This window comes from Procambarus clarkii, chromosome 42 (genome assembly GCF_040958095.1).
Source record: "Procambarus clarkii isolate CNS0578487 chromosome 42, FALCON_Pclarkii_2.0, whole genome shotgun sequence".
Classification (NCBI taxonomy): Eukaryota; Metazoa; Arthropoda; class Malacostraca; order Decapoda; family Cambaridae; genus Procambarus; species Procambarus clarkii.
In genome coordinates, this window is record NC_091191.1 from 33,542,182 (window position 1) to 33,565,209 (window position 23,028).

A 23,028-nucleotide genomic window follows, 5' to 3' on the forward strand; every position below is an offset into this window, starting at 1 on the left:
AATTTTCTACTTCAATAAGAATGACTCGAATAGCGTATGAAGCATGCAAGCATAAAATTGACTAAACGGCCTAACTTCTTTAAGATGGACAGAAAAGGCTTTTTCCTGCCTGACAATGAATGTCATCACCGTCTTCTCTGCAATTGTTTTGTTAAGGCAATTTGCTGTAAATATCATGAGTTTTGCAAGAATGTCTCCTACCAACCTTAGAGTCTTCATTTAACAAGTGCTTCAACAAATGAATACCGCCCAAGGGATATACCCACCGAGAGATGTGTTCCACTTCTCGGTGTATATACTGTTCAGAGTTTACTTTAGTCCTGGAATATATTCATAATTAAATGTATACTTTTTGGTTGGTCAGTCAGATAATGTAGTGGCCTTAATAACCCTCCCGTGGTTCACATGCCTTTTGTTCAACATTAAACCAAACCATTATATTGTCTACAACCCAGTACGTGGATGAAGAGTGTCTCTCTCTCTCTCTCTCTCTCTCTCTCTTCTCTCTCTCTCTCTCTCTCTCTCTCTCTCTCTCTCTCTCTCTCTCTCTCTCTCTCTCTCTCTCTCTCTCTCTCTCTCTCTCTCTCTCTCTCTCTTCTCTCTCTCTCTCTTCTCTCTCTCTCTCTCTCTCTCTCTCTCTCTCTCTCTCTCTCTCTCTCTCTCTCTCTCTCTCTCTCTCTCTCTCTCTCTCTCTCTTTCTCTCTCTCTCTCTCTCTCTCTCTCTCTCTCTCTCTCTCTCTCTCTCTCTCTCTCTCTCTCTCTCTCTCTCTTCTCTCTCTCTCTCTCTCTTCTCTCTCTCTCTCTCTCTCTCTCTCTCTCTCTCTCTCTCTCTCTCTCTCTCTCTCTCTCTCTCTCTCTCTCTCTCTCTCTCTCTCTCTCTCTCTCTCTCTCTTCTCTCTCTCTCTCTTCTCTCTCTCTCTCTCTCTCTCTCTCTCTCTCTCTCTCTCTCTCTCTCTCTCTCTCTCTCTCTCTCTCTCTCTCTCTCTCTCTCTCTCTCTCTCTCTCTCTCTCTCTGTATAAAGTTATTCGAAACTGGACGAATAATTACACGAATTACATCAAATGTTAAGTAATAAAAATGGTTTTGTGCACAGACAAACAACAGGGAACAGTTAACGGTTATGGTGATACAAAAGCACAAAAGATTTGTTTCACTTCAGGGAATGAATTTCTGGACAGATATTTAAAAACTCTTCACTACCAACAAGCTAATCATTTCCTTCCGAAGGCACTAGGAGGATTTGGCATTGGCGGCGAGACAGAACTGACTCCACACTCAAGGTCTTGCAGCCCCGTGAAGTCGTCACTGGCTGACAGGGACAGAGGCCTAGTCGTTACGTACAGGGTGGAGGTTGCTACCCCTCTGTTGGCTCCAATGGAGGTGCAGATAACTGCTGTCACGGGCGAGGCTCCGTTTGGTTTGCCTGAGGCTGTTGTTGAGTGGGTGGACTGTGGACTGGTGCTGGCGGTGTGTCAGGACTCCAGCATGTGCGCCACCTCACGGAATCCGCCCAGAAACTTGGCACTTCCGCTGCAGCTCTCCAGACCTGAAGTAACAGTTTTACTCAGCATGTTATAGTGGCACTGATACTGAAAGAGTGGCACTGAGAGTATTGTTATAGTAATGCTGAGCGTTATTAGAAAATCATTTGGAGCACTGAAGTGACTCGAACCAGTGATCAAGGTACGTCCTTGAGGCCGCGCACCTTACCACTGTACCACAACATGGTCTAATTTATACAACCAGGGATTTCACTGAATCCACGGGAGGTTAGCAGGCTTCTACTGAAGCCGGTCCAAGTTTCACATATAAACGCCAAGCACTCTGGTGTAGGTAAAGGTCATCAACCGAACCCTCTAACTTCCAAGACAAGGAAATCCCACTAACGTGATATATCAATGAGAAAATTAATTGAAACGTTGATATATATCACGTAAGTGAGGTCTGGAGCCGACGTGGAACATTCAGTAGGAAAGAAATCCATTAATACTGCTAATAGATCCACAAAACTATTGAAGCACTAACATCGCATATTATCACAACACAGGTTAAATTTACGCGGATGATCTATAGAAAAACATACTTCAGATTATTCTTAATGTGACATACATTCTTATTAATTTGTTGCGACATCCTAGAATAGCAAATTTATAACAACAGATGAAAAAAGGGATCCGACGACCCCTTGCACATTATTACTAAAAATAACACGGTTTTACAGGTAAGAATTTAACTTCTTAATTACAGAACAAAATGTAATCTTGTACTCTCCTAGTAATCTGCTCACTCGTGAGCATGTGTGGATGAGTGTGGTATGTGATTGTGGTGTGTGTATGTATGTGTGTGTGTGTGTGTGTGTGTGTGTGTGTGTGTGTGTGTGTGTGTGTGTGTGTGTGTGTGTGTGTGTGTGTGTGTTTCTGCATGTGTTTATGAGTGCAGCAAACAATTCTCTGGTCTTAAAACATGTAAAACAAAATCATGTATCTTCCACACACAGCAGTTCAAACTCACAGGAAGACAGTGATCCGGGAGAAGAGTCATCGCCTTCGTAAGCATAATTCCTCAGGTGGTCCCCTGCGGGAGGGATACTGCCGGTACCTCTCTTACCGCCGACGCCGTTCTGCTTCCCATTCTTCAGCGTCGTCCCTCCGGATTTCCTGCCTCCACGCTCAACGTCCGGGGCAGGCACTAAGGACCCGCTCCGTCGCTGGTCCTCCATGCTGCTGGTCTCAGAGGCGGCGTCCACCTGCAGCACATCTACGCCTGCCCAATATTATTAAATGAAATAAACAAAACATTCTCAGAAAAAAACTTACATAAGCTGACGAGATAAAGATATAAATACAGTTCTCTCCAAGGGCAAGCGAGTTATACACAGAGATCCGAATAGCATATGGAAGCTGAAACTATAAAGATACTTAATCACTTGTGAATGGTATTGAAGGGCTCCTCTGATGCCTACCGGGATGAAGCCATTCGCTGGCTTTGATCAAGTACTTAATGCAACTCAAGAGGCCACTGACCTGGTAGGTTAAGGTTTCTGATTCAGGCTGGCAGTGGGAAGGGCCACATACCTGCTTTGTTGGGGTTCTTGGTCCAGGCTGGTAGGAAGAGGGCCACATACCTGCTATGTTGGGTTTCTGGTCAAGGCTGATAGGGGGATGACCACATACCTGCTATGTTGGGGTTCTTGGTCCAGGCTGGTAGGAAAAGGGCTACATACCTGCTATAGTGGGTTTCTGGTCAATGCTGGTAGGGGGAGGGCCCCATACCTGCTATGTTGGGGATCTTGGTCTAAGTTGGTAGGAGAAAGGGCCACATACCGCCTATGTTGGGGTTATTGGTCCATGCTGGTAGGGGGACGGCCACATACCTGCTATGTTAGGGTTCTTGGTCCTGGCGGGTAGGGGGACGACATAGCTGCTATATTGGGGTATATGGTCCAAGCTGGTAGAAGGGGGCCACATACCTGCTATGCTGGGGTTCTTGGTCCAGGCTGGTAGGGGGAGGGCCACATACCTGCTATGCTGGGGTTCTTGGTCCAAGCTGGTAAGGGGGAAGGGCCAGATACCTGCTATGCTGGGTTTTTTTTTTGGTCCAGGCGGCTAGGGGGACGACATACTTGCTATATTGGGTTCTTGGTCCAAGCTGGTAGGGGGAGGGCCCCATACCTGCTTTGTTGGGGTTCTTGGTCCAGGCTGGTAGGGGGAGGGCCCCATACCTGCTTTGTTGGGGTTCTTGGTCCAGGCTGGTAGGGGGGAGGGCCACATACCTGCTATGTTGGGGTTCTTGGTCCAGGCTGGTAGGGGGGAGGGCCACATACCTGCTATGTTGGGGTTCTTGGTCCAGGCTGGTAGGGGGGAGGGCCACATACCTGCTATGTTGGGGTTCTTGGTCCAAGCTTGTACGGGGGAGGGCCACATACCTGCTATGTTGGGGTTCTTGGTCCAAGCTTGTAGGGGGGAGGGCCACATACCTGCTATGTTGGGGTTCTTGGTCCAGGCAGGCTGACCGTTGGCTTTGGGCGGCGTCAACAGTTGCAGCTCCAGCAGGTTGGGCGTGTTGTTGCAGGGCGGGGAAACCTGTTGATCACAGCTGACGGCGTCTTCCTTGTTGTCAGCGGCGCCTCTGCGCAGCGCAGAGCGGCGGTGGTGCTGATGCAGCAGAAAGGCGAAGATCAGCACTGTTTTGGGAGGAGCACGGGATGAGCTCAAGGTTTAGTAGTCTAGTGATGTGACCTAGACTGACAGTCTAATGATGTGGCCCACACTGACAGTCAAGTGATGTGACCCCACACTGACAGTCAAGTGATGTGGCCCACACTGACAGTCTAGTGATGTGGCCCACACTGACAGTCTAATGATGTGGCCTACTCTGACAGTCAAGTGATGTGACCCCACACTGACAGTCTAGTGATGCGACCTACACCGACAGTCTACTTATGTGACCAACACTGACAATCTAATGATGGGACCTGCATTGACAATCTAGTGATGTGACCTACACTGACCGTCTACTGATGTGACCCACACTGACAGTCTAGTGATGTGACCTACACTGACCGTCTACTGATGTGACCCACACAGACAGTCTAGTGATGTGGCCCACATTGACAGCCTAGTGTTGTTACCCACACTGACCGTCTAATGATGTGACCTGCACTGACAATCTAGTGATGTGACCTACACTGACCGTCTAGTGATGTGACCCCACACTGACAGTCTAATGATGAGACCTGCATTGACAATCTAGTGATGTGACCTGCACTGACAATCTAGTGATGTGACCTGCACTGACAATCTTGTGATGTGACCCCACACTGACAGTTTCGTGTTGTTACCCACACTGGCAGTTTAATGATGTGACCCACACTGGCAGCCTAGTGATGTGACCTACTCCGACAGTCTAGTGATGTGACCCAAACTGACAGTCTAGTGATGTGACCTACACTGAGAGTCTAGTGATGTGACCCCACACTGACAGTCTAGTGATGTGACCAACACTGACAGTCTAGTGATGTGACCTACACCGACAGTCTAGTGATGTGACCCAAACTGACAGTCTAGTGATGTGACCTACACCGACAGTCTAGTGATGTGACCCAAACTGACAGTCTAGTGATGTGACCTACACCGACAGTCTAGTGATGTGACCCAAACTGACAGTCTAGTGATGTGACCAACACTGACAAATGCACAAAAAGCACAAGGAAGCACAAAAAGGCAAGGAATTTACTGGGTTTGCAAAGATGACAGATTAATGTTAGAGAACATAACTAAACTGATGAAAAACATTCTCGAGTCACAGAGATTATCATTCACAGACAAGCTACCAGTGATATATGCGGACTGGAAAAAGACAACATTGGGTAACGACCAAAACTCAGGAACAGATAGTTTAGAGAACCGCAGCAGTAGTGTGGAGGAAGAGGGTATTGTGGTACAAAATAACAGCAATATTGCAGAGCCAGGCAATATAGACAATGAGAGCAACAGTGAGACAGAGTGCATAAATGAAGGAATTGGGACGAAAAACGGAGATGGCTCCAATAAAGAGGTAGACAAGACAGACACAGATACAAATACCTTGAAAAACGCAAAACCGGAAGACATTTGCAAATTCTACGCTAAAGGAATATGCAAATATGGAAAATTAGGAGCAAAATGTCATTTTCTGCATCCTCGAAAATGCAGGAACATGTTGACGAGGGGTACATGCCGTTTTGGAACAGGGTGTAGATACTTCCACCCTAAATTATGTCAATTTTCAATTAGGGACAAAAAATGCTACAATCTTCAGTTTCCGGAATTCCACGTGAGAGGTACATAGACGGGAAGATCAATATGACACTACTGGAAATTTTTTAGGGGAAGGCAGAAACAGAGTAGTAAATATGAGAGAGGAACAGTCAGATGGAACCACTACAGGATTACAGAGGGGAAGGGAGATACCCACAAGACTGGAATACAAATTATCAACAAGCACACAGGTACTACACCACACAACACCCGTCCAACTACCAAAACTGGACGAATCACTTCCAAAACAACACACCCTGGACGCAAACACAGTGGCCTCCTTACCAGAGCCTCAGATATTAACACCAAGTAAGGCTTCCAGCACTACCACTAACACGATAACATCATTTATATTTGCCAACATCCAGGGTATAAAAACGCGCAAATCCAACAAAGTTCAGTTTAGATGGTCTCCTTCATGAGGCAAATGCAGTGCTTGCAGCCCCTAACAGAGACCCACACAAAGGACTACCGTGATGGTGAAATATGGATCTCAGAGTACAATCTTTTCAGATGTGATAGGAAACACCGGCTTCAGGGTGGGGTCAGCCTCTACATCAAAGACACACTCATCTGTACTGAGCTGCAAAACACCTCGAATGATATTGTGGAAGTGCTGATAATCAAAATAGATATTCTAAATGTAGTTATTGTCCTTGTATATAAGTCACCGGAGGTAAACCCTCAGCAGTTTAAAGACCAACTAATGAAAATAGAACACTCCTTGGATAACCTCCCAAATCCAGCCCCGAACATCATCCTGCTTGGGGACTTCAACCTACGGCACCTGAAATGGAAGCACCTGGCTAATACAGTAATATCAGAAAGAATACCAGGAAGTAGCCTAAATGAACAGGCACATGCAAATGACCTGCTACGGATGTGCGACTGGTTTGCCTTAAACCAGCAAATAATAGAACCAACTAGGAAGGAGAACACGCTGGACCTCATTTTCACTAATAATGATGAATTGATCAGGAACATAGTGATTACAAATACCTGTTATTCAGGTCACAACTTAATTGAAGTTATGACAACCAAGGGGAGTAGACCTTCAAAAGCAGTCCAGATTCCCGGTGGAGGAGATTTCAGCAAATTCAACTTCAATAATAAACAGATAAACTGGGAGCAAATAAAAGAGGACTTCACAGAAATAAACTGGGAAGAACAGCTAGAAAATGCAAACCTGAACCAGTGCCTTGAAAAAATAAGCTCAGTAGCACTAGAAATATGTTCAAACGGCATACCCCTAAGGAAAAAGAGGAAGAGATGCAGATTGGAACGGGAACGTCGTTCCCTATATGGGCGAAGAAAACGAATCGCGGAACAACTTGAGAGTCGCACCCTATCTCAAGAACGTCGAAGAAGGTTAGGTAGAGAAATAGAAACAATTGAACGCAAGCTACAAGAATCATACAAAACCCAGGAGAGGCAAAGAGAGCAAAAGGCCATCAGTGAAATAGAGAGAAATCCGAAATATTTTTTCTCCTATGCAAAATCAGGATAAAAAACCACATCTAGTATCGGGCCCCTGCGAAAGGGAGATGGAACTTTCACCGATGACAACAAAGAAATGAGCGAGCTACTTAGGAAGCAGTACGCCTCTGTTTTCAGAGAGCCATTAAACACACTAAAGATTGATAACCCAAATGAATTTTTCATTGATATGATACCAACATCAAATCATGTATCAGACGTCACCCTATCCCCACTGGATTTTGAAGAAGCCATAAACAGTATGCCTATGCACTCTGCACCAGGCCCGGATTCTTGGAACTCCATATTCATCAAGAACTGTAAAAAAAACACTATCGCAGGCCCTCCACATTCTGTGGAGACAAAGCCTATATACTGGCGTTATTCCTGATATACTAAAAACAGCAGAGATAGCACCACTTCATAAAGGAGGAAATATGGCAGAGGTAAAAAATTACAGACCGATAGCACTAACATCGAACATCATAAAAAATTTTGAGAGAGTGCTAAGAAGTAAGGTCACAAAATACATGGAATCACAGCATCTCCATACCCCGGACAACATGGTTTCAGAACAGGGCGCTCTTGCCTGTCGCAGTTGCTGGACCACTATGATATGGCATTAGATGCTATGGAAGACAAACAAAACGCTGATGTAATTTACACAGATTTCGCAAAAGCTTTTGATAAATGTGACCATGGTGTTATTGCACATAAAATGCGTTCAAAAGGAATTACCGGAAAAATAGGCAGATGGATCTACAATTTCCTGACCAACAGAACCCAATGTGTAATAGTCAACAAAATAAAATCCAGCCCATCAACCGTGAAAAGCTCAGTCCCCCAGGGTACTGTGCTTGCTCCAGTACTTTTTCTCATCCTCATATCGGACATAGAAAAGAACACAACCTATAGCACTGTATCATCCTTTGCAGATGACACTAGGATCTTCATGAGTAGGCAACATAGAGGACACGGCAAACCTGCAGTCAGATGTAGATCAGGTCTTTCTATGGGCTACAGAAAATAATATGATCTTTAACGAAGATAAGTTCCAGCTCATGCGCTATGGAAAAAATGAAAATATAAAAACGGAAACCACGTACAAAACTCAGGCAAATCATAACATAGAACGAAAAGGCAATGTAAAGAATCTGAGTGTACTCATGTCGGAAGACCTTACTTTTAAAGAACACAATAAAGTAGCCGTCACAACTGCAAGAAAAATGACAGGTTGGATAACAAGAACTTTTCACACTAGAGATGCTATACCGATGATGATACTTTTCAAAACGCTTGTGCTCTCTAGAGTGGAGTACTGCTGCACAATGACAGCCCCTTTCAAAGCTGGAGAAATTGCTGACCTGGAGAGCGTGCAGAGATCCTTTACTGCTAGAATCCACTCTGTAAAACATCTAAACTACTGGGACCGACTAAAGAGCCTAAATCTGTACTCCCTTGAGCGCAGGCGGGAGAGGTACATAATAATTTACACATGGAAAATATTAGAGGGGCTGGTCTCGAAACTGCACACAGAAATAACATCACATGAGACCAGAAGACATGGTAGGATGTGCAGAATACCCCCTGTCGAAAAGCAGAGGTGCAACAGGTCCTCTGAGAGAGAACTCTATCAACATCAGAGGCCCGAGACTGTTCAACACGTTTTCGCTACACATATGGGGCATAACTGGCAATCCCCTCACAGTGTTCAAGAGAGAACTGGATAAACACCTCCAAAGGATACCTGATCATCCAGGCTGTGACTCATACGTCAGGCTGCATGCAGCCGCGTCCAACAGCCTGGTTGATAAGTCCGGCAACCAGGAGGCCTGGTCGACGACCGCGCCGCGGGGACGTTAGGCCCGGAAGCACCTCAAGGTAACCTCAAGGTAAGACAGTCTAGTGATGTTACCTACACTGACAGTAGTCTAATGGTGAGGTCTACACTGACAGTCTAGTGATGTGACCTACACTGACAGACTAGTGATGAGCCCTACACTGACAGTCTAGTGATGTGACCCCCACTGACAGTCTAGTGATGTGACCCACACTGACAATCTAGTGATGTGACCTACACCGACAGTCTAGTGATGTGACCAACACTGACAGTCTGGTGATGTTACCTACACTAACAGTCAAGTGATGTGTCCAACACTGACAGTAGTCTAATGGTGTGGCCTACACTGACAGTCTAATGATGTGGCCTACACTGAGAGCAGTCTAATATGTTGCCTACACTAATAGTAGTAAAACGATGTGGCCTACACTGACAGTAGTCTAATGATGTGGCTTACACTGACAGTAGTCTAATGATGTGGCTTACACTGACAGTAGTCTAATGATGTGACCTACACTGACAGTAGTCTAATGATGTGACCTACACTGACAGTAGTCTAATGATGTGATCTACACTGACAGTAGTCTAATGATGTGACCTACACTGACAGTAGTCTAATGATGTGACCTACACTGACAGTAGTCTAATGATGTGACCTACACTGACAGTAGTCTAATGATGTGACCTACACTGACAGTAGTCTAATGATGTGACCTACACTGACAGTAGTCTAATGATGTGACCTACACTGGCAGTAGTCTAATGATGTGACCTACACTGACAGTAGTCTAATGATGTGACCTACACTGGCAGTAGTCTAATGATGTGACCTACACTGACAGTAGTCTATTGATGTGACCTACACTGACAGTAGTCTAATGATGTGACCTACACTGGCAGTAGTCTAATGATGTGACCAACACTGACAGTAGTCTAATGATGTGACCTACACTGACAGTAGTCTAATGATGTGACCTACACTGACAGTAGTCTAATGATGTGACCTACACTGACAGTAGTCTAATGATGTGACCTACACTGACAGTAGTCTAATGATGTGACCAACACTGACAGTAGTCTAATGATGTAGACTATTATCAACATATCAGTAAAATATCAGCTGAATAATGATGAATATAACATTATGAGAAGTTTTATCATATAGCTTATTAAATAGGGATTCGAATTAAAAATAATATTGTTTAAAATTTTTCTGTGTTTTATATTACGTTTTAAAATAATATAAAACAAAACTTTTAGTTGTGTGTATTTATCGCCCATATTCTGCTGGAATGATTGAGTGGGACGAGCCCTGGAAACGCAGATGCGAATCCTGGTCTGGTCATAGAGTTCTTTGTCATTTATTGCCTTTGGGACCATTCAACCTTTCTCACTCGTGTAGGCTCAGCGCCACAAGAACATGCCCTGGGATTTGATGAAAAAATTTACTCACGACCCATTTCTTTCTTAGGGGCCTTCTTTGGGGAATTTCTTGTACTCTACGATCTTTTTTTATCTGTTGGTCTGATGAAGACACCGTCTTTGACATTTGCCTAAGACTTTTTAGAGTGAAATCTTGCAGGAACTCGAAGGCTTCTGACTCCTTATGTAACGCTGTGACAACTTGTTTCATAAGCCCAAATTTTATGTGCAGTGGTGGGATTAGTATCTTCTGGGGGATCCTCCCTGGCTCCCAACTTGCTTTGTTTTTCCCCACAGAGAACTTTATCTCCTATGGACAGTCACTTGGTAATAACTCTTTGGAGATCAATCAGAAACGTGACCCGTTTGAAGGTTCCGATGACGTCTCAGCCGGACTTAAAGGAGTCCAGCAATCACTAAAGCAAAGTTTAAGAAATAATAGCAATTTCCAATAATATGAGACATAAGCAATTACAAAATAAACTACTCAATAAAAAAACAATTGTCACACATTGTTAAAGACGTGGACTGCTGCACATCACCAAAGCAGCATCTACAGAGTGAACTTAACAGGTAGATATACTCACGCAGGAGAAATGTGCACCAGACGACAATGGTCACCAGGATCCCGAGCGGCAGTTTTAGTGAAGTCTCCCCCACGTCTGGCAGGTGACAGTGTTGTCCGCTGAACCCCGCCGGACACGCACACATGAAGCCTTCACAGAGAACGGAATACCATTAGAAGAGGGTAACTTAAAAGAAAGAACAAAATCTAAAAGTCTCATTATTAGGTGGAACAGAATTTCACTCATGAACATTAGAAACATAGGAAGTAGTGGCAAATTCCAAGTCAATTATAGAAGATTAATAAGATGAGTAGACAGTCCAAGTTAGTTGGAAGAGTAGGCAATGCAAATCAGGTGGAAGAGTAGGCAATGCAAATCAGGAGGATGAATAGGCATTCGAGGAGAAATGGGATAAGACCAAGTTAGTTGGATATGCAATCCGTCAGGTGGATGAATAGGCAGTCCAAATCAGGTGTATGGGCCCACAAGAGAGGGGCTCATATAAGAGGGGCCCACATGGGAGGGGCCCCCACAAGTGAGGGGCCCCACAAAGGAGCGGCACCTGAGGAAGAGGCCTAGAAGAGAGGGTCCCAAGGGGGAGGGGCCGATGAGAGAGGGACCCACAAGGGAGAGTCCAACAGGGGAGGGGCCCACACGGGACGGCGTCACAAGGGACGGGCCCCAAAAGAGAGGGTCCGACAAGGGAGAGGCCTCCACAAGGTAGGGCCCCTCAAGGGAAGGGACCCACAAGGAAAGGGCCCTACAAGGAAAAGCCATATAAGGAAGAGGCCCCCCACAAGGTAGAGCCCTATAGGGGAAGATTCCGACAAGGAAAGTCCCTCAAGGGAGGCCCCACAAGGGAGGGCCCCACAAGGTAAAGCCCCACAAGAGAGGGGCCCAACAAGGGAGGACCCTACAAGGGAGGGCCCTACAAAGGAGGGGCCCTGCAAGAGAGGGGCCCACAAGGGAGGGGCCCAACAAGGGTCCCTCCCTACAAGGTGGTGGGGAGGGTGTAGAGGGTGGTGTAGCGAGGGTGGGGGCCCCTCCCTACAAGGAAGGGGCCCACAAGAAAGGGGCCCCACATGGGAGGGGGCCCCCACACGGGAGGGCCCCACAAGGCAGGGGCCCACAAGGGAAGGACTTACAAGGGATGGGACCCACAAGGGAAGGGCCCCATAGAGAAAGGACCCTATAAGGGAGGGGGCCCCACAAGGGAGGGGGGCCCCACAAGGGAGGGGCCCACAAGGACGACTCACCTGGCTGGGTGTTGAAGCAGGTGCCTCCGTTAAGACAAGGACGCCTCACCTGGCTGGGTGTTGAAGCAGGTGCCTCCGTTAAGACATGGACGCCTCACCTGGCTGCGTGTTGAAGCAGGTGCCTCCGTTAAGACAAGGACGGCTCACCTGGCTGGGTGTTGAAGCAGGTGCCTCCGTTAAGACAAGGACGGCTCACCTGGCTGGGTGTTGAAGCAGGTGCCTCCGTTAAGACAAGGACGCCTCACCTGGCTGGGTGTTGAAGCAGGTGCCTCCGTTAAGACATGGACGCCTCACCTGGCTGGGTGTTGAAGCAGGTGCCTCCGTTAAGACAAGGACGGCTCACCTGCCTGGGTGTTGAAGCAGGTGCCTCCGTTAAGACAAGGACGGCTCACCTGGCTGGGTGTTGAAGCAGGTGCCTCCGTTAAGACAAGGACGCCACACACACTCGTCCTCGTCCTCACACGTCTCCTCACTACTGCTCAGCGCCCGGCCCTCACCACACCTGTGACGACCACATCTGTCACTACCAGCCCCTCACCACACCAGTCACTACCACCCCCTCACCACACCTGTGACGACCACATCTGTCACTACCAGCCCCTCACCACACCTGTCACTACCAGCCCCTCACCACACCTGTCACTACCAGCCCCTCACCACACCTGTCACTACCAGCTCCTCACACCTTTGACGACCACACCTGTCACTACCAGCCCCTCACCCCACCTGTGATGATCACACCTGTCACTAAAAGCCCCTCACCACACCTGTGATGACCACACCTGTCACTACCAGCCTCTCACCACACCTGTGACGACCACACTTGTCACTACCAGCCCCTCACCACACCTGTCACTACCAACCCCTCACCACACCTGCGATGACCACACCTGTCACTACCAGCTCCGCACCATACCTGTGATAACCACACCTGTCACTACCAGCCTCTCACTACACCTGTGATGACCACACCTGTCACTACCAGCCCCTCACCACACCTGTTATGACCACACCTGTCACTACCAACCTCTCACCATACCTGTGATGACCACACCTGTCACTACCAGCCCCTCACCACACCTGTGATTACCACATATGTCACTACCAACTTCTCACCACACCTGTGATGACGAAAACTCTCACTACCAGTCCCTCACCACACATGTGATGACCACACCTGTCACTACCAGCCCCTCACCACACCTGTCATTACCAGCCCCTCACAACATCAGTGATGATCACACTTGTCACTACCAGCCCCTTACCACACCTGTGATGACCACACCTGTCATAACCAGCCCTCACCAAACCTGTGATGATCACACCTGTCACTACCAGCCCCTCACCACACTTGTGATGACCACACCTGTCATTACCAGCCCCCTCCACACCTATGATGACCACACCTGTCATTACCTGCCCCACACCACGCCTGTGATAACCACACCTGTCACTACCAGCCCCTCACCAGACCTGTGATGATCACACCTGTCACTACCAGCCCCTCACCACACCTGTGATGACCAAACCTGTCACTACAAGCCCGTCACCAAACCTGTGATGTCCACACCGGTCACTACCAGCTTTTAATTTCATATCTAAATATGGAAATATGTTAGTAATTATACATCCATATTTTAAGTGTAAAACACATCAGAGGCCGTTCATTAAATCAACATTTAAGACCTCTAAGAGAGATTACATGTTAACTAAATAATAATTAATCCGTGTTAAGAGTGGACAGTGGGAGGACAAAAGTTGTATAAGGCTGCCAACTTGTCCGAGATTTAGAATAGTACAATAATTTGTGTAACAATTGGTATCTGATTATAGAAATATGCGTCCAGAGCAGCACTCTGTTATTCCGGGGAATTACAATGGAGGACAACAATAATTTATGAGACTAACATTTTACGAGAACAGCAATTAAAGAGAAGAACAATTCAAGAGAACAACAAAAAAGTATGTTATTGGGAAAGTTTAAAACTGACTGCGATGGACACCAGAGAATTGTTGTGTACAGACCCGCAATGGTAGGACCTCCAGGTGTCGACGCAGGAGAGCGGGGGCCTGCAGGAGACGTTGGCACAAGCAGGAGGACCACTACATCCTTGCTCGACGCCCTGGAACACGCTGGCCTGACCCCAGGCTGTGCTGTTGACCGTTGGCGGTAGTGGTATCCTCCGCCCGGAGATCCTCAGGTCGTCCATACATCCTATAGTGGTAATGGTCAGGAGTAATATTATATTTCTATCTCACTCCCTCATATTTATATAAAAATATATATACTCAACATACCCTGTTTAACACTAACCATTGTAATAGTCTCTGTGTATGCTGAACACGGTGACTCCAGCATACTCGGGCGTGCCTCCCACGTGGACGCCCTCCTGGCCGTCCACCTGCAGCAGCTGGCGTCCCTCCAGCACCACCGAGGCGTTGTACAGGTCCCCGTCGCCGTCGTCAGCCGTCAGGAAGACCGCAGAGCCGTACCTGCCAGAGACACACCTCTTACTGACCTACAAGACCCACTCACATTTTCTCTTTTGTGTGAACAAATTAGTTTAAAGGCAAATTGGAAAAGTAAAGTAAAGATAAAGTAACAAAATTCAAATAACTTAGTGACAGAGTTACGAGGACAGTATTACAGGGACACTATTACAGGGACACTGTTACAGGGATAGTATTACAGGCACAGTATTACAGACCATATTGTTGTTAGTATTACAGTGATGTAATGCAAGCTCTGCAATGTTAATGTTAAAGCAGTAGAATAACAATGCCCGTGAAACATTAATACACTGATTAAATGCATATATTACGTAATTAGTTTTAGAGGAATACAGAGTGTCTGTATTACAATGATACAATACCTGTATTACAGTGACAAAATGCCTGTATTACAGTGATACAATGAATGAATGAATTACAGTGATACAAAGCCTGTATTACTGTGATACAATATCAGTATTACAGTGATACAGTGCCAGGATTGCAGTGACTGAAATAGTGTACCAATGTTACAGTGCTAGTGGAACAGGTGTCAATGTTGCAGCGGTAAGATGTAACATCAGTAATTGTAAGTGTAACATCACTAGAGGGATAGAGAGGCAATAAGAGAGCGCGTGTACCTTGCAGCAAGGAGAGAGTGCCAGCGGCCGTCAGCGAGGGCGGCCCGGGAGAGACAGAGGGAGGTGGTGGGTCGCGGGTGGAGACGCAGCACCACACACACGCGGCCGCCCACCATCTCCACCGCCCACATGTCCCGCCCATGTTGTGACGTCATCACCACTAGTTCACCTCCTCTCCTCCGCGTCCTGAACCTGCGGCAGCAACACGTGTTATCACCTGTGTACGTGGGGCATGAGACACTCCTACCACCTGTGTATGTGGGACACGAAACACTCCTGCCACCTGTGTACGTGGGGCACGAGACACTACTTCCACCTGTGTACGTGGGGCACGAGGCACTCCTACCACCTGTGTATGTGGGTCGACCAATACTGACCTTTGATTACATGTCGCTTATTAGGGCCAAATACTCGCCATGTGAGCGATACAGGAAGCATTACCGAAGTATATCAGGTATGAGATATATCAGGGCACCAGAACTATACCCCTCTCCCAGGATGTCCGTGTACCTTTTGCAAGTTACAGGGGTAACGATCTATTTCCAGTAGACAATGATAAATCCATGGATGGGATTATAGGTAATATGTTATTATGGCTGACGTGTTAGGACATTTCACACACATGATATCTGAAACAGGTATTCTGTAATTAGGGAATGTTATCATGATTGCATGAAAGACGACTGTCTTTCTGAGGGAGATGTGTCACACCTGAGAGAGGTACCACACACCTGAGAGAGGTGCCACACACCTGAGAGAGGTGCCACATACCTGAGGGAGATGGTGGTGGTGTAGCCGAGGGGCGTGAAGGAGAGGGTCAGCTTCACGTAACTGTTGTGGAGGAAAGTAGTGGGCGTCGTGGGCGTGGCACAGCCTGGCCCCGCCCACCCCGGCAGGCACTCACACCGCAGGGAGCCAGGCGACCCCTGGCACCTGCAGAGAGAAATTGAGATGAAGAGGGAATTAGGAGCAAATGGAGAGAGAGGAGAGAGAACGAGGAGACAGGGGGTGTTATGATCTCAGCCTACAGGAGAAACGAGTCTCCCCCTTGAGAGTTATTCAACAAGCCTGACCTAACTAGAAATTATAGGAAATATAGAGGCGATAACACAGATATAAAATAGTTTGTTGGATTCAATGAACAATTTGAGATTATGGGCAGTAAATAAGGAAATAGATAAATGACTGGTTAGGAGATGTGGATATTTTGCTGGAGGTGTGAGGCTCGGAGGGCTTTGACCTCACTTGAGGCCCGATATCGCAGGGGGAAAGTCGCGCTTCGTTTGAGCTCCCGTCAGAAAGGAACCCCTAGTGATATATCTCCAAGAGAAGAGAAGTGTGCAGACGTTCCAGCTGTGGAATTGAGCTGGGAACGTTGTGGTCTCAAGTCCTGGACGGCGAGGAGAGTATTAAGCCGCCCAGAGACATTTTCGTGGGCTGTGGAAGCACCCTGACAAGGCTCTCTCTGAGGGAGGAGCGCCCTCGACCAGACAATCTGTGGTAAGCATGATTTAAGCCAGTTCATAGTGATTGCTTGTAGTTGGTCGTGTGCCCATCGAAAGCAGCAATGCTTATTGATAAGTTAGACATGTTTTGATAAGGCAGAAAGCCTAAAATAAGAGAGTGAAGAGGGAGGAATGTCATGGAACAGGGAGCGACATCTGTCTCCTCTGAGCGCTGGCAGGTGACTGAGAGCTCCTGACGGCGGAGGGCCCTCCCAGAGTGAGTGAGGCCCGCCGGGCGAGGTGGAGCATGGACCCGCCCAACAGGGGAGTCCACTCTCACAGTATGTAGAGGACAGATAGAGGTTTGAGGCAAACATATTGTGTGACTATTTTTGTTTATGTGTTAAAGGGGAAACATTTTTATTGGAGTGTCGATGGGTTGCAGGTTTGTCTTTGGGGAAGAAGTTGCTGAGAACTTCGAAGCCAGCACAGAGGGAGTAGTTGATGAGACTCCAAGGTAGTGGAGCAGAGGACCTCGAGCTGTGAGGAGAAGCAGTGAAGAGGAGTGTCACGTGCTTCTGTAGAGGTGGTGAAGCACCGTAGTTGTTCGAGGAAACTTCATGGTGTAGCAGCCAGGAGGACCCTAGCAGAAGTGGTGAAGCACCGTAGTTGCTCAAGGAAAACTTCATGGTAGCAGCCTGGAGGAGCTGCAGAGCACCTTGGTAGTTAAACCCGGAAGAACCTGAAGAGATCTGGGTAGTGAACTTCCAGAGGTGGAAGGGAGGTTCTAAATGATTACTTGTAGGGAGGTAATCGAGTGTTTGGTTGTCATTAGCGTGCAAGACGCAGTGAGAGGCGGGTGATTGTTTGCATTCTTATGTCAAGGAGTGTTTTATACTGAAGTTTAGAGTTACAATCGTAGGATGGATTATCTACAGATGTATGTGTTTCTAGGACGGATAGGGTGATCGACTGATCATTGTTGTGTATCAAGGAACATTTATACTGATATATTTATGTTATTGCAATCATATGCTGATTTTCCTTGTACATGTTTACAGATATATTCTCTCGCTGATAGTGCAACATTGTAGTATAAGACTTGATCTATTTGAGGAGGTAGATAGTATCAGGTGGTGAATCAGAAGATAGGATACCACTTGATAAGCTGATGATAGAGTTCTGATTGTGTTGGAGTGCAACCTGATTGTTATAGTATAGAGTATATGAGTCATTATTATTATATGTGTGTATGTATTGTGTATGTGCTTTGTCCAGCAAATGTATCCCAATTTGCTGGTGTTTGCCCATGTCGTAGTGAGGCTTCCCAGGAAATAGTAAAGGAAAAGAGAGAGAGAGAGAGAGAGAGAGAGAGAGAGAGAGAGAGAGAGAGAGAGAGAGAGAGAGAGAGAGAGAGAGAGAGAGAGAGAGAGAGAGAGAGAGAGAGAGAGAGAGAGAGAGAGAGAGAGAGAGAGAGAGAGAGAGAGAGAGAGAGAGAGAGAGAGAGAGAGAGAGAGAGAGAGAGAGAGAGAGAGAAAGAACCAAGAACCACCGCTGTGGACATGGTATGATGGAAAATTAGTAAGTCAAAGGGGATTGCAGAGATCATAACACATACGGAGAGAGCGGGGAGTCACAGCGGCTCGAGTGGTTGTATGCACGTGACAACGCGTCTAAGTGTTGGAGCCGCATCCCCTAAATGTGTAACGTTGAGCCCCTCTCCAAGAGCCAGAAGCGCCTAGTGTGATCTCCTAGTGAGGTATAGACACTCTACCGAGTTGTGGGTTGGGTTGTCCGTAAAGGAGGTGGAACGACGACAACACCACCAACCCACACTATAATAAATTGGGGGCCTGTGTCCAGGAGAGTGAACTGACACACCCACACCCTGTCCAAGAGTGGATTTGTACACCCCTTCTTGAAATAGATAAACTGTGTGACCGCAGGTGTATACTCTCTCTCTTGGGAAGACTCACAGGAAAAAGATGGATAAGGTGCAAGCGTTTGTGGAGTCAGGCAAGCCTGAGGACTTGGAAGGTTGCACGAGGGATCAATTGAAAGAAATAGCAGAAAAATGTGGCGTTAGGTTGAAAACATTTAAAGTAGCTGGGATGAAGGATGAGATTCTGAGACAGTTGAGAGCCAAAAGTGAAGCGGCAGAGCAGGGAGCCCAGAAAGGAGCTGAAAGTGGAAAGGAGGACGATGGGCAGGATGAAGTGAGATCCCAGGGATCGAGTAGAAGCAGCAAGAGTAGCCGCAGAAGCAGGAGTAGCCGAAATAGGAGCTTGGAGAGATTCCAGTTAGAGCTCCAGATGCAGCAACAACGAGAGGACAAGGAGAGACAGTTCCAGCTGGAAAAGATGAAGTTAGAACTCCAGATGAAAAGGGAAGTAGAAAAAGAGAAAACCAGAATGAGGGAACTGGTATTGGAACAAGAGAAAGCAAAAGAGAAAGCAAGACTAGTGATGGAGAAAGAAAAAGAGAAAGCAAGACTAGAGGTCAAAAAAGAAAAAGCCCAGGTCGAAAAAGAAAAAGAGAGAACAAAACAAATGCAGATAGAAGCGAATAGAACCTTGGCTGAGCAAAGGATTGAACATGGGTTGCCAGAGAGCACCACCCAGGTACCACACTCACCAGATGTTAGGGTTAGGGAGAAGGACATTCCCTTGTTTGTTTCGGAAGAGGCAGAGAGCTTTTTCGGCCACTTTGAAAAAGTAGCCAGTATTATGGAGTGGCCACAGGAGGAATGGGCCCTGCTGGTCCAGATAAGATTGACTGGTGCAGCCAGGGAGGCATACACCCTGTGGGAAATTTTTACCCACCATATCTAATTATCATCTAAGAAATGTATAATTTCTGTATCATATCAAAATCATATATAAAATCATATCAGAATCATTATAGATTCATTATACAGTTTGATCCTAGAAGATAATGCCACTTGGATCCCGTACGCATAGGGCCCTATAGATGCCTACGTGACCTTGTGCATGATCTCTTATGGATCCAGAAACTTCTAGAAGGATTTTATAATTAAAAAATTATTGGAACATTGATTCAATATCCGGTAGGGATAAAAATTGAATCCTTAATAAGAATCAGTGGTACTATCAAGTACTACTTATAATCTTTATATCCTATATCAAATTATATTATAATTACAGCTTATCTCAATCATAAGTCTAGATTGTAAAAGTAATCAATCAATATTCATAGAAGACTTCCGTGCTCGGAGAGCATGGGAAGGGATCTGGGTGAGAAGCGTCCACGAGAGCGGAGGAGGACCATGCGTTTGTTGACAACTGTGAACAGTGTGACGGATCCTTAGCGAACATTACCAGCTCAAGGACACCTTATCTAATATCTTTATCACCAGTGAACACTCTCTAGAATTGGGGGAGTACCTGGACAATATCAGCAAGGAAAATCCTAGAACATTTATATAAAATAGGAGTGTATAGTGGAGCACACAGTGACTTGGCTCTACCTTCATTCCTAATCTTCAGCAACTATCATTCTTCTGCAACTGCAGGGTCAATCACGTAGCAACGCTACCAGTACATCATACAGCAACGCTGTGACAAAATATGGTGCCTAAACTCAACAAGAGAGAGTTAATCAGTCTGGCTCCTTGTCAGACAGGCACCCCGACTGGCAGAGAAGTATATTAAAGGTTATTTTGGTGTATGATTGGCCAATTGTATGCTTGTGTGACTTTAATATCCTATAAATCTGTCTGTCGGTTAAAAAGCGAGGCTAAGCCTCACATTTCAGTAAGTTTATTAATATTGTAGATGAGCAGCAGGTCCTTGTCCAGGCACTAAACCTCATGAGTGTCCAGTTGTCAGAAAAAGATTCAGTCGCAATGCTTAAATAAAGTCTTATGAGTGTCCATTGTGTGGAAAAGGATTTAGTCAAGCTGACTACATAATCATATAAATTTAATATAAATATGTCTGCATATATATTTGAATATATAAATAAAGTTAACAATTGCTTGCTTAGTTAATTTATAAGTTATCATACAAGTTCATTTAATTGAATAATATCTAGTACTTAGTTAAGTGCTTAGACTACATTTAAAGTCATTTATTATACTTTTACAATTTAATTTGTTGTTCATAGTATAAGAACCTATTGGCTGTTAGTTATGGTGCTAGGTTAGACTATGTATGTTTAAATCTCTGATTTAAACAGAGCCAGTGTTCAGTCATATAACTGAATTTATCAAATCTTATCCTTGTATAATATACAAGCTGATGTGAGATCCCTGTTTACAGGTGGACTGGAACTTCTATCAACTAATCCATTCATCCCACCTGTCCCTTACAGCCCACAATCTATCATTAGGAAAAGAGGAGCTAGGATTTACGACCCTAGCTAGAGATTCTTGGAATTAATTTGCAGACAGTAATTTTTTAATTTAGTTCAGTCCAAGTCTCTAGTAGTCTCCTCTTATATCAATCCCAGCAGGTTTTTCCCACACACCCAATTGTTATTGGAAGAGTGCCAGGATTATGCCACAGTAAAGAGCAGCATATTGCGCTCGTTTCAGCTAACCCCAGAAGCTTATAGGAAGCGCTCAGAGAGATGATCAAAGTTGGAGCATGTACGTTTGCTGAGACAGCAAGGGAACTGGAAAGACGATTCCCGAAGTGGATTGAGGCTGCTGGAGTTGGATGTTACGCTGACCTGAAGCAACTAATGGTCATGGAGAAGTTCTTGGAGATGATGCATCCCGAAACGAAGTTCAAGATCCAAGAAGCAGGGATAAAGGAGGTGAAAGACGCCGCAGATAGGGCGATTATGATTACGGAAGCGTATAGGAGCTTGAGAGAGAACAGAGTGAAGAATGAGGTGAGACAGAACAATGGCAGATCCAGTGGAGTCTGGGGAGGAAGAAATTATGAAAGACCCAGAGGAGTCTGGGGTGAGAAGAATTTTGATAAATGGGCAGATAAACGTAAGTACCCTAAAACGCAGAAGAGTAGATCGCGCATTTCATCTGAAAGTGAGGATGGAGGAGCTAAGCGAGAAACTAATAGTGATCCAGGAAATCAAGAGTCCAGTAAAGCCCCACAGAGTGCAGGTAGTGTACCTGGCCCGCGGAACTCTCATGTGAAGAGAGCGGACCTGAGTAGAGCCCAGACCACTGAAATTGAGAGTCGGAAGGCGAATGTAACTGTGCTGAGTAGGAATGAGGAGGGATGTGGACATACTGAGGACGAGAGTAGAGCGTCAAGTGGTCCACGAGCACAGAGGCATATGGATAGTGGAGTTAAGTTGTTTGAGATGTCAAGAGTTGACATGTTTCACAGAAAACGTGGAGGAGAGATAGTGAAGAGTAATAGCCGAGAAAATGAAAGGAGAAGAGACAGTATGTGTGGAGAGATGCTTACGAGCACTCTAGGAGAGGTAAAGCGACATGTACGGTCGAGTGCAGTTGGATGTAGTACAGTATTGGATATCTGGGGCTTGACTCATATATTCAATTATTTACTTATTTGATTTAATAAATCGAAGGACCACCCACTTTTGAGAAACGAGGAAAAACTAATAAAAGTGATCATTAGAATAACACTAGAGAACCAGTGTCTATGGATAATTATTAAAAGGATAATCACTTGAAATAATGAATGGACTGTATTATTAATTAATTAAAGTCAGAGACCTACATTGGGGGGTATTTCTAGAAATTCATATACATCTAGGAACCAGTGTGGTTCGCCACCAGTTCATTGCTGAGTAAATGATATAATAAATCTAAACTACTATAGATTCAAATATGAGAACTGAAATTGTGAATATTAAAGATCATGAATCACTGAGCAACAGTCAGAGCAAACACATTAATTACCAATCATCATTTCTAGTAATAATCTATTCAATGCAAAGATTCTACAGGAATTATATAAGAATCAAAAATCATATTAAATAAATTTGTACGAAAAATGTCTTAGCTTTAAGACGATTTCTGTAACATCATTTCGTCATTCGTCCTCGTGTTCACAGGATCTCCACAAAGAAAGAACTCGAGTTGAATATCATGAATGAAGAGAAACAACTTCATGACTCCTCGCATACACGCTGAAA

The 23,028-nt window shown here is 45.7% G+C and overlaps 1 protein-coding gene across 1 annotated transcript in view; it reads right to left on the minus strand.

The window, feature by feature from the left end:
- Positions 1 to 1,078: 1,078 nt before the first annotated feature.
- Positions 1,079 to 23,028, minus strand: part of LOC138349724 (putative neural-cadherin 2) — a 36,982-nt gene continuing 15,032 nt past the window's right edge. Inside the window, exons 3-11 of the mRNA XM_069339740.1 lie at positions 16,262 to 16,508; positions 15,491 to 15,682; positions 14,674 to 14,852; positions 14,385 to 14,574; positions 12,752 to 12,861; positions 11,125 to 11,253; positions 3,978 to 4,184; positions 2,513 to 2,764; positions 1,079 to 1,547 (exon numbers count right to left, since the gene is read on the minus strand). Of these exons, the coding sequence (XP_069195841.1) occupies positions 1,474 to 1,547; positions 2,513 to 2,764; positions 3,978 to 4,184; positions 11,125 to 11,253; positions 12,752 to 12,861; positions 14,385 to 14,574; positions 14,674 to 14,852; positions 15,491 to 15,682; positions 16,262 to 16,508 (1,580 nt within the window). The 3' untranslated portion in view covers positions 1,079 to 1,473. The remainder of the gene's footprint in view (positions 1,548 to 2,512; positions 2,765 to 3,977; positions 4,185 to 11,124; positions 11,254 to 12,751; positions 12,862 to 14,384; positions 14,575 to 14,673; positions 14,853 to 15,490; positions 15,683 to 16,261; positions 16,509 to 23,028) is intronic.